This window comes from Astatotilapia calliptera, chromosome 18, assembly GCF_964374335.1.
Source record: "Astatotilapia calliptera chromosome 18, fAstCal68.1, whole genome shotgun sequence".
NCBI classification, from domain to species: domain Eukaryota; kingdom Metazoa; phylum Chordata; class Actinopteri; order Cichliformes; family Cichlidae; genus Astatotilapia; species Astatotilapia calliptera.
Window position 1 is genome coordinate 12,379,501 of NC_137439.1, and position 16,558 is coordinate 12,396,058.

At 39.3% G+C, this 16,558-nt stretch overlaps 1 protein-coding gene across 3 annotated transcripts in view; it reads right to left on the reverse strand.

The window, feature by feature from the left end:
- Positions 1–2,215: 2,215 nt before the first annotated feature.
- The window catches only part of LOC113011120 (guanine nucleotide exchange factor VAV3-like), a 50,041-nt gene continuing 35,698 nt past the window's right edge, over positions 2,216–16,558 (reverse strand). The window contains exons 21-28 of one of the 3 annotated variants that reach the window (XM_080292432.1): positions 16,172–16,237; positions 15,907–15,941; positions 15,649–15,765; positions 10,651–10,738; positions 10,018–10,147; positions 5,603–5,656; positions 3,966–4,114; positions 2,216–3,351 (exon numbers count right to left, since the gene is read on the reverse strand). In XM_080292432.1, the coding sequence (XP_080148558.1) occupies positions 3,310–3,351; positions 3,966–4,114; positions 5,603–5,656; positions 10,018–10,147; positions 10,651–10,738; positions 15,649–15,765; positions 15,907–15,941; positions 16,172–16,237 (681 nt within the window). In that variant the 3' untranslated portion in view covers positions 2,216–3,309. Of the gene's footprint in view, positions 3,352–3,965; positions 4,115–5,596; positions 5,657–10,017; positions 10,148–10,650; positions 10,739–15,648; positions 15,766–15,906; positions 15,942–16,171; positions 16,238–16,558 lie in introns of all 3 variants that reach the window. The other 2 variants (XM_080292431.1, XM_026150510.2) reach the window with 2 other exon arrangements.

Genomic DNA, 16,558 nt, shown 5'->3' on the forward strand with positions numbered 1-16,558 from the left:
TTTGCTTAATTTGTTTGCTTAAAATACATAAATTTAGCTAAATGTAGCAAATTCTGACTTTTGAAGTCAGTGAATACAAGGTGGAAACAATAATGTGAACCATGTCATCTCTGTACCAGCAGTCCCTCGAGACTGCCTGATGTGGCCATCTGCACATCAATAAAGACCTTTCCGTTGATGTTGTGAAACTGTTTCTTTTAGATGGTATTTTGATGCAGTTGTTACCATCTCTTACTAACATGACACATAAGAGCTGCGAAGTATAGTAGTGTGTAGTGTCTACAGCTTAGACACAAGTTCAGCAGTGAAATGCTATTATAGGCACCCCTGTTTTTGGTAATGCTAACAAAGACTTTCTTATTTCATTTATTTAGGTTTTGGTTTTCCATCATTATTTACTCAGTAGGACATTTTTCTGTAATGCTGACCTATCAGCCCCACAGTCCTATGACTGTTTTCTCTATAATAATTAATCTATAATCCACCTCCTATGCAATTATTCTAATGCCCACTTTGGGGTGGTAAATGGACTAAATGGTAAATGGACTAGTTCTTATATAGCGCTTTTCCACTCTTCTGAGCACTCAAAGCGCTTTACACAACTTGTGCATTCACCCATTCACACCCATTCGCACAAGCACAACTGACATTCACACACATTCATACTCCGATGGATGCATCGGAGAGCAATTTCGGGTTAGTATCTTGCCCAAGGATATTTGGCATGCAGACTAGGGGAAGCCGGGAATTGAACCACCAACCTTCCGATCAGTAGATGACCTGCTCTACCACCTGAGCTACAGCCTGCAGAAGCCCATCAATCCTGGCAGACTCCCATGTTTAATAACTTTAGCAAGACAAAATGCTAAAAAGACTTCAAAATGCAGGGTCAAAAACACTGTGCGACATCATACTGCCTATATCTTTTTTTTTTTTACATATACTATATGGTTATGACAAATACATGCATGTGACGAGTGTACAAAAAAATCCTTGCATTTGCAAATACTGGAAATCCTGCAGTCACATTCTTTTACTTTAATTGAGCCATTGCGCTCAAGTTATAAATAATTTAGGACAAAGGATCAACAAATATAATTTCCAAGAGAGGAAATATGTTGCAAATTTTAGCCTGTACAATGCAAATTTGCTGAAGGGGGTACAATTTTGTGCCAAATTTCAGTGTGGCAAAGAAAAAAAAATACTGTTCTACATCTACATGTTCCTACATCATAACGGTTTTCAGTCGTCTTCCCTGTTCTGTTTGTTTGGACATTATTTGAGCACTGCCTGTTCTCCACTGCGCCTCCAAAAACAATATCAGACACAGCTGTGATTTGTGATGCAACCTCGCAGAGCCTTTGTTCCTGCAATGTAACATTTGTCCGAAGAGGGAATAATAGCCTATCCCATTTTAAAAGTGCAATTCAAAGAGCGTGCTTTTATTAAATATTTATGTCAAACACATGGTTAGTGGGGTATTAATGTTTGAAGGAAAACAGCATCACTTAACGCCCTTGTGCTACCTTGCTCTACAGTGAACAGCAGTTACATCACCCTTGAATCATTCATACTGAAACCAAAAAAAAAAAGAGAGAGAGAGTTGAGGTAAACACAAAATCCGTGGAATGCAAAAGGGCTCTCTGGTTTCCACAGTAAATGATCAAAAGATCAAGGAGCTCATAGTGAAGTGTAGACCTATCCACACCACACATGTACTTTTAAAATGTATTTGGCTTTATAATTCCTTTTATGCATACACTTTTTCTCTTTGATGTCTAAAAATGTATGAGTACTGGGCATTATATTTGCTCTAGTGTCATCAAATGGGAACACTGTGAAACCACCTTTTTCACTGTGACAAGTTGCCATATTCATTTGTAGTCTTGTAGGCCAGGAATAACCACGGCTGGAATAGGTTGATATTTTGGGAAATGCTTATAGAGTTCCTTGGTGAGTGTAACAGAGGACTGATAACTCTTGTGTCTTTCCACTAAATATGAACCTGCAGCCACAAGGAGGTTAGCTTAGCTTAGCATAAAGACTGGCTTCAATAACCCAACTTGCTATGGAGATTTCAATACCCACCTACCAGCCCCTCTTAAGTTCTCTAACATCACTCGTCATCACTATGGGTTTGCCAGACAACCCACAGAGACATAAAAAAGTCCCCACTGACAAGAAAGTCCAACACATATACAAGTAAAACCGCACATTGAATGTTTTACAGTTTTGCTTTATTACAAATTGAACAAATGAATTCTAACCTCTCAATAAGTGAGCCTTTATGCCAATGACTGTTTCATACTTTATATTAAACAGACTAAATTCAGACTGGTATTAACCTTCTCATCTAATTTTGCCAAAGGAGCAAATAAGTACATTTCTCAAAATGTCAAACTATAGCTTTTCAGGCTAAACAGATTTTTAATGATTTTCATCAACTCAATGTTTATTGAAGGCTGCACTTAAAGTTGAGGTGATTATTTAAATAAAACAGTATTTAAAAGGACAGGAATCTAATTTGGGAGATGTAGCTTTATCAGTGGCGTCCTATGGCCACATAATCAGCTGTTTCTCTGCAGATGTGCATCACTTCAGCGTCCACAGGTCCACTGACTGACAGATCAGTCCATCATGGTTCCATCCTTTTTCTCCATGTTCCACCCCTTTTTAAAATTAGGGTCAAATTCAAAGTTTGGCAGTTACAGTTTTATCAAAGGTTTGTGTCCACGCAGTTTGGAATGCAAAAAACAAGATTAAAGAGAACTGAACGCAAATATCGACACAGCCATGAGGGCTATAGTGTTCCAGGAAGAGTCAAAAACTTCTCAACACTTTCACTTTAATTTGGTACTTGAGCAGGGCACTATAAGCAGAATCTGTGGTCCAGCTAGATGATTGAGCCTTGCTGACCTCGATACATGACAACAACGAAAGGCAAGACTCATACCAGATGATGGAGTCATCAATAATAAGAGAAGTTGAGTGGGAGAGGAAGGGAAGGGGGAGGGTTATCTAGGCACAGCACATGTACTTCCCAGTGGGCCGCAGGGGCAGACAGGACTGCGTAGAGGTAAGATATGGCATGACGCTCCTGGAATCTGTGATTTGACATTTCTGTGTGAGAGTCTGTCAGAGGACAGGAGAAGGTTTTTAAGGGCACTGCCACCTCCTCTTGTGTCCAAGTCTCTGGATTTTTATCAAAGAGAGATATGACTGTGGGCCCAGACAGTGGCAGAGCAGCATGGCGTTCACTGGAGGGTTTCAGCCTGAATGGGTGCTGAATACACGTTCCAACAAGCGAAGTCAGTCCTCCTCTTCCACATAAGTAGAGGGAAACCATCCCACCTAAGAAGAGAAAAGTAGCATCTAGATCAGCATTTCAAATTCAACCAGACCTCCGCTGATCTTGTGAAGAATTCTTCTCCTGTCACAATGTACAGACTGTTATATGTAGTCTTGATCAGGATGGGTCAATAATTCTGACAATTTGGAGGTGAGTACAAGAGATAATTCATTGTTAACTCTAGGATGAGTGGTAACTGTGATACTGTGCCTGCATGGCAGGGTTGGAGAAGTGTGTTCACAAGCAGTGCCATACTCAGATGTGAGCAAATTTAGTGGCGAGTCGTTGTGCATCGAATTGCATAACAACTGATACTTTGGCTAAACAAACCTGGTAAAAAAAATAATAAATTAACTGACGGACGTTTTGTTGTGCCAATGTGACATGTCCCATTAAAACTAAGGAGCTTTTTTCCATTTAACTATGGATGAAGTGGTTCACCCTTCATGACATGCACACTCACAAGCTCCCTGCCAAACACAGCCATTTACTGATTCACCCTTTTTAATTTCATTTTTAATACAAAATATTTGTGAAATATTTATTTGTTGTCCCACTTTGAAACAAGTAAAAAAAATCCTGCCAGCTGCAAAGAGCAAGTTTGTCAAAGACATACCCTGCCACCGACTACTCCCTTCCACCACCCATTGGGCATCTTGGTGTAGATAGTGATAACGTCTCCCTGTTGCAGAGAAAGCTCCCGCGTGTCTCTGGAGCAGAAGTCGTAGCGTGCAATTGCATAACCCACCACTCTAGGAGAAAAGACTGAAACAGAGAGAGATCTTATATTACTTTTGGACCCATTTACAAAATTTCACCTTATCTTAGACTCTGTGAAAACATCTGCTGACACTGATCCAGCAAGAAATATCACACTTACAGATCAGAGTTACACTCCTCACAAAAATGTAAGCTGAATTTAATATTTAAAGACAAAGTTTACAGATGTACTGCTGTTTTCAGGGTGAGATTAAACTTTCATGCTCACTTACTGTAAGAAAACTAACTAACAAGGATCAAGAGAGAACTTGAGCCAAACTAAATTCAGTTCATCTATATAAAATTATTATGGTTCATTGATTTTTTTCTTTTTTTTTTTAGTACAAAACATATTCCTCACAGGTATTAATCGTAGTAAACTGACTATGTCATTTTGTGAGAATGATAGGGCAGCGATTCTAAAAAGCCTTGACTCATGGGTTTGATTCATGTAAAAGCAAAACCGCAGAGGCAGAAATGAGATAATGCTTAAGGTTCACGGGTGAGAGAGGAGAAATGTATCCGACAGCTCAGCTTGGTGGGTCCAAGCACGCAGCCAGGATGAGAGAACTTGGGTTATCATGGTCATGTGTTCATCTTATTAAAAGTTAAAGGTGAATTCAAGCGATGCATCCAGCACTTATCAGGTTATCCAAGTTTGTTCCTACGCATGCAGGTCAGGGCTCATATCACACGTGAACACGGCTGTGCATAGGTTTGTTTACCTTATCTGTGAAAACACAGATGACACGACTGTGCAGATATGCTGGACGAAAGGAATACATCTATCCTCTCATGCACACAGACATCCAAAGTTAACCCACATCACAACAACTCAGGTGCTCAGTTCCACACACGCATGCTTAAAGTAAGCACAGAGAGAGATCATTTCATTCTTAAATATTCTTAATAAACTAAAATTTTTGCATTCGTGTCTTGCTGGAAACACGAAAATGTGAAAAACCTCCAGTTATTCTGACTCGGGAGCCCTTACTCATTATTTCAAGAGGGTAACCACCACTGTTGGCCTTAAAGTCACAACTTTTAATGGATACTAAAGCTCAATTAACTGTTTTATTGTGTAACATATTTGTCACAGTTCATTAAGTGAAACCATACAAACAAAAGCGCATGTCATCTTTTTAATTAGCTGAATTGATAGTGTTATTGTTGGATGTAGTAAAATGTAAATGCCAGCAATGGTGGCTTTGCAGCTCTTTGCCAGTGGTTTGCTGACATTTCTGCAGTTATCTTGACCAAATGGGAGATATCATAGCCGGCAGAAATTCATAACATCTGTGATATTTAATTTCCAGAAGACTGATGCGAGGGTTTTTCCCCAACGGGGTGACTTATACACTCTGTGTAATTACCAAGGAAAAAAATGCATTATTTAAAAGAGACAAGAAAACAAGACAGCTCATCTTTAGAAACGTGGAAATGTGGACATACAGCGGGGGGAATTCAAAGAGAGTAGAAAAGCTGTACCTGTACCTGACCAGAAAGGCGAGGAGGAGGGAGGAACAAAGCTGCAGCCGCCAGGAGAAACTACAGAGAAACGAAGCGAGTGATGGGAGGGGGTTCAGGCCGTAGTGGGAGCAAAGAGAGAACATAAGCAAAGTAAACACAAGTTTGACAGAAAGAGAGCGTGTTTGTGTGAGAGTAAAGGAGAGAGAAAGAGTAAAAGTTGTCAAAGTCAAAGTACAAGCAAAAAAGCAAATAAGGTTGGGGATACGCAGTGAGAGAGGAGGGCAAAACAGTGAAACCATCAGACAAATTGTTACTGCCCCGGGCACATGCACAAAATCTTACACAGCACAAACCGCAGTAAGGTGGGTTAAGTGAGTGAGCCTATAATGCATTTTGATGCCTGAAAGTCAGTATAGGTATGACTTTTTTTAACACTTATATGTTGCTTTTTATGCCTCAGTACCAATTCAGCAAAATGTCAGTGGTAGGCAATGGACCAATATTTAAGACAATTGTGTGCTTTTGACGTAGCAAAAACAAGTCTGAGAAAGTATCATTCCTAATTCAGGATAAAAATGTGGAGACAGGAGCACTACAGTGTGGCAGTCCTACGCAGAACTGCCAAAACTGCCACAGCCATATCAAGACATTACAAGATATTTCACAAAATGCTGTATAAAGTCCTTTATTTGGTTACCACTTCTTCTCTAATTGTGGTCCAATCCTAAAAGAGAAAAACTTCAACAAAAATAATCTGAATAAATAATTTAGTTTGCTTTGGCATACTAATATAGCAGGATAAAATGAATGATAATGTGTTTTTCACCAAAGGACCTAACCCAGTGAAAATGAAAAATTGATGGGAGACACTTAATTTGGAGATGGTATGAGCAGGACTGCTGGTCTGAATACTAAAGACTATTTTGGTATACAGATGGATCTACTTGTTGTAGGAATTTCTGTAAAGAATCCCTTTGCCTATTAACGTCCATCATTTTTGGTTTACTATGCTGAATAATAAGTCTCGGATGTAAACTTTTGGCTACATAATGTGGCTTTCTTCAACTTTGTGCTGGTTACACTGCATAAAAATCAGCAATAGCAAAATTTTCAGCTTCAACTAAAAAAGCAGCGGCAGCTTGTGTGTAAGTATACGTCTGAGCAGAAGCACGGTGCTGTGACAAGGCAGCGTCTGGGATTCCACACTGCAAAGCTAAGAGCTCCTGCTCCCATATGAAATCTCACCTGAGCCAGCAGACCCTCATGCTCAGAAAACAACTCCCGTCAGCACAGCAGTATGGTTTCATGCCTTCTCTTTGTACCGTACAGGCAGAGACCAACATGCGTCAAATGTCTGACCAGAGTTCGCACAACTATTAACATACTAATATAGCATGAGTATTTATACTTTACATGAAAATATTTTTGATTCTTTTAGACAAGAACATATGTGCATGGACCGTGCACAGGGTGACATGAGTTTCTATTATTTAAAATATGCTATTTATATCAATGTGGGCCAGAGAAATGACCACAAAGCTACAGCAACTGAATACTAGAAACCTTGTGAAAATGTATTGCAGGCCTGATGTATTCGATGTTTTCAGGTGAATGCACAAGTTGAGTATCTTAAAATTCTTTCAATAATTCTGTCATAAATATTTTCAGGACATTATACATCAAATTTAATGATATTGATATAAGATAACAGACTCCGGTGTCCCAGTAAAAGTTAGACAAAATGATTACCCTGACAGACAACACAAGATCATTGCATTGCTAATTAGTTCCCAACTCCAGCTTTCACACACACAGGGAAATGCACTCAGTCAGACTTAATTAAAAATTCTAGCTGGGGTTTTTCCAAGCAAATTACTCCAGAGTTTTGATGGCTTTACAGTAGTTCTGCATCTTGTGATTGTTTACTCAGCCTTGCATTCTATTTTCTTTGCTATGAGGTGTCTGTTTTGAGATTGTTGTTGTTTTGGCATGACATCTGTCTTTCCACAGAGGCTGTTTACCAGACAGAGAATACGGTGCCCACTCTAAGTCTGTCTATGGGGGTGGACGACTTAAGGCAATAATAATCTATCCCAGAATGCAATGAGGCAGCGGCAGGTCTGTCAAGAGTTTTTCAGAGACAGCGGCGCGGTGAATGGCAGCAATGCACAAACACGGCTCTTGCAGAGCTGCTTTGAAGCTTGATGCGCTAGGAGACCGATGCTGACAAAGGAGTGAGAGGGACAAGGATGTAGCAGAATTTTACATCCGAAAAGACACAAAGGGCTAACTTTGACTTTGTTCCTGTGTTCAGTTGCTTGCCTCTGCCACTCTTGCGGCAGCTATGGTTGTTTACACATACACCTTTCTTTAAGTTAAGACAGTTTACCTCCAGCTGCTTCCTGCTCTTTTACATCAGATCATATTTGCAAACTTTTCCCACTTTTGCGGAAACAGTCACGGTCTCTCGGTTGGACCAGGGGTATCCCCCAGGTGTGTGTCAGCAGGCGGCTGTCACAGGTTTTTTTTCCACGGCAAGCCCAAGTAAAATGTCATGTCCTGTCAGGAAAATTGTGAAGCCATCTCAGAGCTGAGCAGAGTGCGGAGTGTGACGTTTGGAGTAGCAGGCTCCTGGTGCTTGCCTCGGGCACTGGGCTCTAACTGGGACCTCGCTTTCCCAAGCCTGGTGAGCTACAGAGGCTCTTTTATATTTCTCTCACTCGCTGTCTCTGACTCTCTTTTGTGTTTTCCTCTCCTATCTCTCTGACTCCACATCCCTTTGTACTCTTTGCCTCTCTTTGCATCTATTAAGATGCAGTAAGATGTATAGGATGAAAACATACACAGATTAACTTGACGCACAAATGCACACAGAATAAATAACAATTAGAATAGAAGTAGATCACATATAGGTGGCCATGAATGTCACAAAATCAATGGATTTTAATGTTTTTTTTTCCAAATTAGTCATCTATAACTGTGAGTCATTTACAATGAGGGTAAAATCAACATAACAAGAACAGCTATTAATAGCCAGCGTAAATCATCATCATTATCCAGATTACGTATCCGGATGCATGTTAATACAACGTATCATCTTTTGCACTGCATTCTCTGTCTCGCCTGTTCTCGCCTTCTGCTGCTGTTATTCTCCGTCTCCGGGCTTCCTCCAAATGTCTATCCACATTTTCTACTTCGATTTTCTACTTTCTACTTCTAGTGTATGCTTCCTTCTTCACTGAAGACAAACTGAACAAATAATTAGCACAGAATCAATTAATGAAGTCATGTTTTTTATATTCTTCATTTAAAACCTAGATTATACACCACCGCTGATACAGACAAGGACAGCTGGAGAGCCAACTGCTGACTACTTCTTTGAAGTCCGCCACCTGGGGCACATGTGTAGTTGTTGTACTATAATGTAAATTCTCTACGGAGTAGTCTGTGCAGTCACAAAAAGCAGGCAGGCACACCGACGGTCACATGGACCCTCGTGCTTGCTGTCTGATGACGAAATTTACGTCAATGGGACCCAAGCGGACCCTAACAGGCTTACTGAACATACAATCGAAAAAGTTCATGCTGGTTTTTATAGAAAGGTGTCAGAATACAAAGTGCAATGCAGTTTGTTGTGTGCAATGCAGCTTCTTGGTGCTACATACAACAACACACCTTCAGGGGTCTAGTGAAGTCCATACGTCAATGGGTCAGGGCTGTTTTGGCAGCAAAAGGTGGACCAATACAATATTAGGCAGATGGTCATAATGGCATGCCTATTAAATATACCGATCAGGCAGTTAAATCTTAAATGACATGAGAAGACCAACCAAGCAAAAAAAAAAAAAGAGGTTCGAAGATAAATCTGCTGCTGTCTATGCTATGCTATTCCAAGGGGAATCATGTTAGCTCATTATGCTGAACTAAGTGTTTCTAACATGTCTCAAATGTTAGGAATATGACAGCCTTGGGTATCAAGACAGAGGTATTAGACACTTAAGTGTCTAATAATGAAACAACTGCTTTGTCAGCATGTTTATATATATATATAAAGCAAGAGTGTATAGTACACTGACTTGACTGTAATGTAAGAAACTGTGTAGTAGGTGAGAAACTGATTACAGCAAATGGTTTTGGGGTTTAGAGTGTTTTATTGTGTCTATGAGATGGCATGGGAAATATAGACCACTGACTATATCCATCATAAAGACAGGTCTAAACTTCCCAGGGAAAAAAAAAATACTACTCGCCTTGCTTTATCTGACCTGGTCTGTTGTAGCAAAAGTCTGACCCTCTGGTCCTCCAAACAGGTCAAAACAAACGCTCAGAATATCTTTCAGCTACAACTGGATAAAGCTCTGATCTGAACTTGGAGCTTTTCAGCCTGTCATACAGATACCATCAGGAAAGGAACCTGAATGTTTGCAAAGCAGACTTACCACTCCCGACCTTGGTAATGGCCGTGGGCACGTTTCCATTGGGCTGTTCCCTGTAGGGGTGCTGTAGAGTGGTGTCGAGACTGCTGAAACCCTCCTTTAGAGAGTGCTGTTGGTAGTATTCCACCAAGTCCTGTGTCAACCACACAAGAAAAAGAAATGTACCCAAAGCACCGCTAAGCCATAAAAATACAGACTGTATAGTGCACAAGTCTATAGAAGTGAATGCAAGGACAAGTTGAAAGGTTAGCTGCTCATTATTCTTGACAGTACAAGCAATGCAAATACAGAGAGTATTACAGAGAAAGTGTCCATGGGCCAGCGTACCACAATGTTTTTTTTTTTTACACCAATGTCAAGTGCAAGCACTGAATACATTTGAATATCAGCTGCTGCGATACAAAGCCACAGCTTTAAAGCATGTCCCTGTGGCTTTCTAAGTGGGTACAAACATGTCAGAATAAACCAGTGGTAGTTATATAATTTTAATTTTAAAAAGTACATTTTTACTTGTATGGAAATTGCATTTTTCTCAAGAGAGGTCTGCAAAAATAGTGGAAAGTAAAAATGATTATGCTTATTAATGCTATAGCAGATTGTAGGCTGCAAAAATCCATAGAAAGATAAAGCCATTACCAGCACAGTTTTGAAAACCCGACTCTCGGCAATGTAAAAGCCTCCATCCTTGGTCAGAATCTTAATGTGCTTGACTTTATCATTGAACCTGTGGAGGATGAATAAGACATGGGTTGTTAATCAAGTAGACATGCTTCTGCATCAGTCCAGTCTCTATGATGAACTGTCACTAAGGTCTGTCTGTGCTGAGAGTTGGTTACTATGCTGAGCCAATTTCTATCTCTTACCAAAGCACCGTATAGTCAAAATTATGCCAGAATTAGACTGATCCTTTTATTATAATTCACAAAAAATGTAGAAAAACTAAAAAATGAAGCCAGGGGCTTTGTTCGGTGCTGGCTTTGTTCAGTGCTGCCAAAAATATGTTGCCTACCCCAGCTTTAAATACATTAGCTGACACAACAGTGTCACAACTGTGCTCAGGGTTAGACAACAGTAATTATTTTACTCATAAATTATACTCCGTAACAGTTTCTAATCAGCCAGTCACAAATAGACAGAATAACAAGAGTGTCAGCTTTTGACAGCCACCATAATACCAAAGTACAGCGTGCCCTCTTTTTACTAAGGAATGTGAATTCTGCAATAGAGTTGCCTAATTACTGCTGCTGATTGTATGGACTTGGTGTGTTTGCCACACTGAAAGTTAGTACAATTGCATCACAACCAAATGTAAAACATAACAGTTGCAATTGAGTGATATTGTGGATTAAACGACTAAATCATCACTCAGTGCTGTGCAAAAGTCTTGAGCCATCTCTCATTTCTTTATATTTTTCAACAGCTGTCCAAGGTTCATTTATTCATTCATTTTCAGTGCAGTCTTTGAACCTGACCGCTTTCAGAGGAATGCTTTTTGTTTGTATATTTTTTACTACGTCATATAACATTGAATCTTAGTCAAAGAGCAGCTGTTAAGAAGCGTTTCCTAATTAAAGGAAACAGGCTGAAGTATGGCAAATTACACAGAACTGGACTGAAAAATCACTGGCCAGGTCTTATGGACTGATGAATCAAAACTTTACATTTTTGCTGCATAGTTATCATACAGTATGTACTGAAAAGAGTACGACAGAGGACAAATGCTACAGTCATGGCTTGGAGTTGCACTTAAGTCAAATTTTGATGATCTTGACAAAAGTGATGAAATTATAAATGTAGAAACTATTGTCAGATTTTGATTCGGTGTGTAATACCATCTGGAAAGTATCTGATTGATAAACTTCTAGCATGACAATAACCCCGAACACACTGCCAATGCAGCAAAAGAAGACCTGGATAGAAAAAACAAACAATTGAATGTGATCTACCATGGATTGGGCTCCCCGGGGCTAGGACCTCAACATTAATGTGATGTAAAAAGAAGAAGAAGAGCTTTAAATGTCCTTCAAGAGGCATGGACAACTATTCCTGGAGACTACTTAAAGAATATACAAGAAAGCCTGCGTATGATAGTTCAGGCTTTGTTGAAGAATAAGTGTGGTCTCTAGCTTGTTAAAATTGGACAAACCTTTTTTTTGCCTTGTAGACTGTATTCCCATGTATGTTTGCAAACGTTTCAATAAAACACTGCATCTATTTGAGATTATAATACTATATATAGTTCTATGTTTTAATGTAGGAGTGTTTGAAGTGGTAGTGAACGTAAGTTGGGAGTTTGAGCCATTTCCTGTAGTGTGCTGTATCTAACATGTCCTTAATATTAAACGAAGGCAGACTGAAAATCTCTCAGTGCAGTGTATAACCAATGAAAAGAATATTTTCAAGTTGCATGTACGACTGTATGGATGTACTAAATGTATGACTGTACTGTAAGTAACATGTTACTGATTTGCAGTCATAGGGTGAAGGCAAGATGTTTCCTTCCCTCGTAAAGGCTCCCAAGGTGTTACACACATGCAAACAGCATTCAGCACACACAAACTGACCGCTTGTAGTGTTTGACACCAGACAGTTCCAGTTGATTAGTAGCAGCTCTCTGTGTAAAGCTCCATTATCTCAAATGGCCATCCTGATAATGATCTTAAGCATTGAGACAGGCAATTAGGATTGGAGTGTTCAGAAACTGGCCCTGTACATCAAAGCTTTGAATGAGGAACGGTATGAGTCCACCAAACCAAATGGGCTGGAATGGTGTGTCACAGTCTGAATAGTCTTAACATCCAAACACTATTTCAGAGTGCACCCTCACTTGTTATAATCTCTTGGAGCCATCATGGCAGGTCAGAGGGACTCGATAGTCCTTTCTTTTTTAACAGAGTGAACAAGCTTTGATGTGCCCTGAAACGTATTCACTAGTTAAATGGGCAGGGCTGTATTTGAAAAGAGGAGTACGCAGGCACTCATCTTGTAGATAAAGCAGTCATTTGTTGAGGCCTTAAGGGAAGTATGTTTTATCTACAACTCAAGTGTGTTTCTAGCCATCTTTTGAAATACACAGACTGATAACTGAAGAGCATCAAACAGTCTGATGCAACGCTATCAAGTTTTCGTTGAATATACGTCTGAGACAGATGGTGAAATAGACTATTCGATTCCCCCTCTTTCCCATGCTATATTCAGTTGAATAACTGTCATACAATAACAAAAATGAACTTCTACAAACTTTAGGCATGATGTGCAAATGCCGGACAAGGTCTCCTTCACCAAAAAATGTTTTTAACTAAAACTAGAAAAGTTTTGAGAATTTTGTACTTTAGCAGTGACAATTGAAAAATGTGTCTTTCAAGGAACATTGTTAATCTAACTCTATATTGTCACAATTACAGGCGTTTGAGAATCAGAGTACAAATACAAAATGCAGCTATTCAATGATGATTTCATTCATTAAGGGGAAAAAGCCATACAAACCTACCTGGTTAAAAATGCAAAAAAGTAATTGCTCCCCTTGTTAAATAATGAAATAACTGTGATTAACTTGGTTGTTTGGAAATCTGAGTTCAATTTCATTAGCCACACCCAGGCCTGGTTACTCCCACACCTGCTGATTCACTTAAATAGAACAGCGTCTCAATAACTGCAAGCCTCGCTTGGCTCAGTTAAAGTTTTTGTGATTCAACAATAAGGAAGACGCTGGGGAAAACAGCATTCATGGGAGAGATTCAAGGTAAAACCACTCCACCACGAACCAATATAAACACTAAGGTTCGACTCAAATTTGCTGAAAAACATCTTGATGAGCTACAAGACTTTTGGGAAAATATTCTATGGACTGATGAGACAAAAGTTTAACTTTGGAAAGTTTGGGTCCCATTACATCTGGTATAACACTAATACAGCATTTATTAAAAACAATGTTATACCCATAGTCTAACATGGTGGTTATGTGATGGTCTATGGCTGCTTTGCTGCTTTAGGACTGACACGACTTGCTTTAATTACTTAAACCATAAATTCCGCTCTCTAACACAAAATCCTGAATGACAATGTCCGGCCATCAGTTTGTGGCTTGAAGCTCTGGCGCACTTGAGTTATGCAGCAGGACAATGATTCAAAACACACCAGCAAGTTGACCTTTGAATGGCAAAAATAAAAGAATTGAGGTTTTGGAGTGGCCAGACTTAAATCAGATTGAAAGGCTTTGTTTTGATGTTAAACAGGCCGTTCATGTTCAAAAACTCTGCAGTGTGACTGAATTAAAACGAATGTGCCGAGAAGAGTGGGCCAAAATTCCTCCACAGTGATGTGAAAGACTCATTGCCAGATATCGCAAACACTTGATTCCAGATTGTGCCACCCTCTGCAAATTTAGTGGATAATTACTTTTTCACATAGGGGCAGATAGATTTGGATGGCTTTATTCTGTTACAACATGAAATCATCATTTTGAAAGCTTTATTTTGTATTTACTCATTTATCTATCTCCAGTACTATATTTCTAAGTACTGCAAGTACTATATTTCTAATTAAGAGACCAGTAAGCTCTAACTTGACCTTATTTTATTATATCAATTTATAATTATATAACTAGAGAAGGGCCAAGTTTAATTAATTGTTGTCCTTATAGAAAAGTTGTAAAATAAACCACAACAATGGCAAATGCAGTTTAGCGTAACCTTGAATAATAACTGTTGCATGAAATAAACTGATGAAATTTAACCCACAAACGCACTAAAGTGCAAAATTAAGTAACTGTGTAAAACCATAACAAGATGCATCCCTGGATCCATTTCAGCGAGAGACAGCGTTATAGAAAAATCCCCCAGGACGAAACTCTTCCGATTTTAACCAACAAAGCAACAACAGGATTTAATGAATTCAGTTTTATTTCTTCACGCCTGTAGAGCAAACGGCGGCACTTTTTGCTGGGTGAAGGATTTTTTTTCACTGTGAAAATGAATTTTTAATTTGTTGGATGCTTGTGTCAAGAATAGTGAAATTTTTTCGTTGATAAGATGGTCTCTTAGGAAATTAGCTACCTCAACAGTCAGCACTGATGCATTTACATACTAGGAGGGCTGGGAACAGTATGTTTTCTCCCAACTATTTTGTCAACATTTAGAAGCTTGTTAGAAAATTAGGGTGAAAGCAGACACTTCAAAACTTGGACCAAATAGGTTTATATTGCTAGAACAAACCCTAAGAAATGTTTCTTTTCTCATTTTAGACCTTTAGAAGCGACACTGCTTTTCCAAACGTTTGCACTTCAGTATAAACTGTGACTCATTACACCAGACATGATTTTTTTTTGTCAATCTTCAGTTACTAGATGCTGCTGTCACTACAACTTATTTTGCAGTGACGACTGGAACATAGCATGATCTCCTTCTGCTGCAGCCCATCCACTTCAACATTTGATGAATTGTTTGTTTTCTGAGTTATTTGCATGTGGGCATTTTGTTTTCTTGAATTATTCCCACCATCCGTCTCTCGCAAGAAGGTGTTTTTGCCCACAAGACTGGTGCTGACTGCATGTGTTGTGTTAATTTCATTTTTATTTTTTTGGTAAAAGAGTGAAAAATGTCGGAGAAAATAAATAGAAAGCAAGATGTCACTTACTTTATGCTGATTGCATATTCAGTGCACTCTTTACTCCTGTGCCGAATCAGATACGTGCTGTTTTCCCGGTCCAAGAGGGCGACCTCAGCTTGGCATCTTTCCATAGGCCCTGCAAACCTCAACATCCATAAACAGCTACTGTAATTGCACTGATCCACTCACAATGCATTGTCATAGTCAATGTATAGCCAACATTATCTATAATCTGGAGTAAGAATGAACTGTGGCCATCCTTAGACATTTATTTTTGCCACTTACCAGAGCTGGGCAGAGTAATCGACAGGTTTTGGAACCTGGCATAGAAAAATAATTGTGGTTATTTTGAGTTTTGATTGAGTCAGATCAGAAGGTAGAGGTCATTTATGTGATATTCAAGGCATATCTAATAGCTAAAATCCATCTTCTACAGTGAGAAAACTGCAATATAAAAGCACTACATTCTTCTGCCAAAACATCAATACACTGAATGCATTGTAATGATACTAAATTTGTCTTATTGATCACAATAAACATGCACACTTACACACGGGCAAGGCCTCACAGCATCGCTTGGAAAGAAGCCAATCTTGCTTGTAGCCAGATTTTTGCCCTGCAAAGGCAACCGCTTGTTAATCGCATTATATTTGTCTGGGAGCAACTGCACCTCTCTCTCTCTCCTTCTCTTCCTTTTCTCTTCCCCTCCCACTCTTGCCTCAATAAATCCTCAGCAATTAGCACACAACAAGCACTGCATCTAATTTGTAGCCCGAGTTAATTATGGTTCAAACTCTGCCGGCAGTTAGATTTGTACTGCATCAAAACAAGAGCCTCGTTTAACACTAAATAATGGATCTTATTCTGGTCTTTGAATATCCAAACAGCGTGATCTCTTGGGTTGGTGCTAAAGACTCACAATTGCATTTTAGCTAAC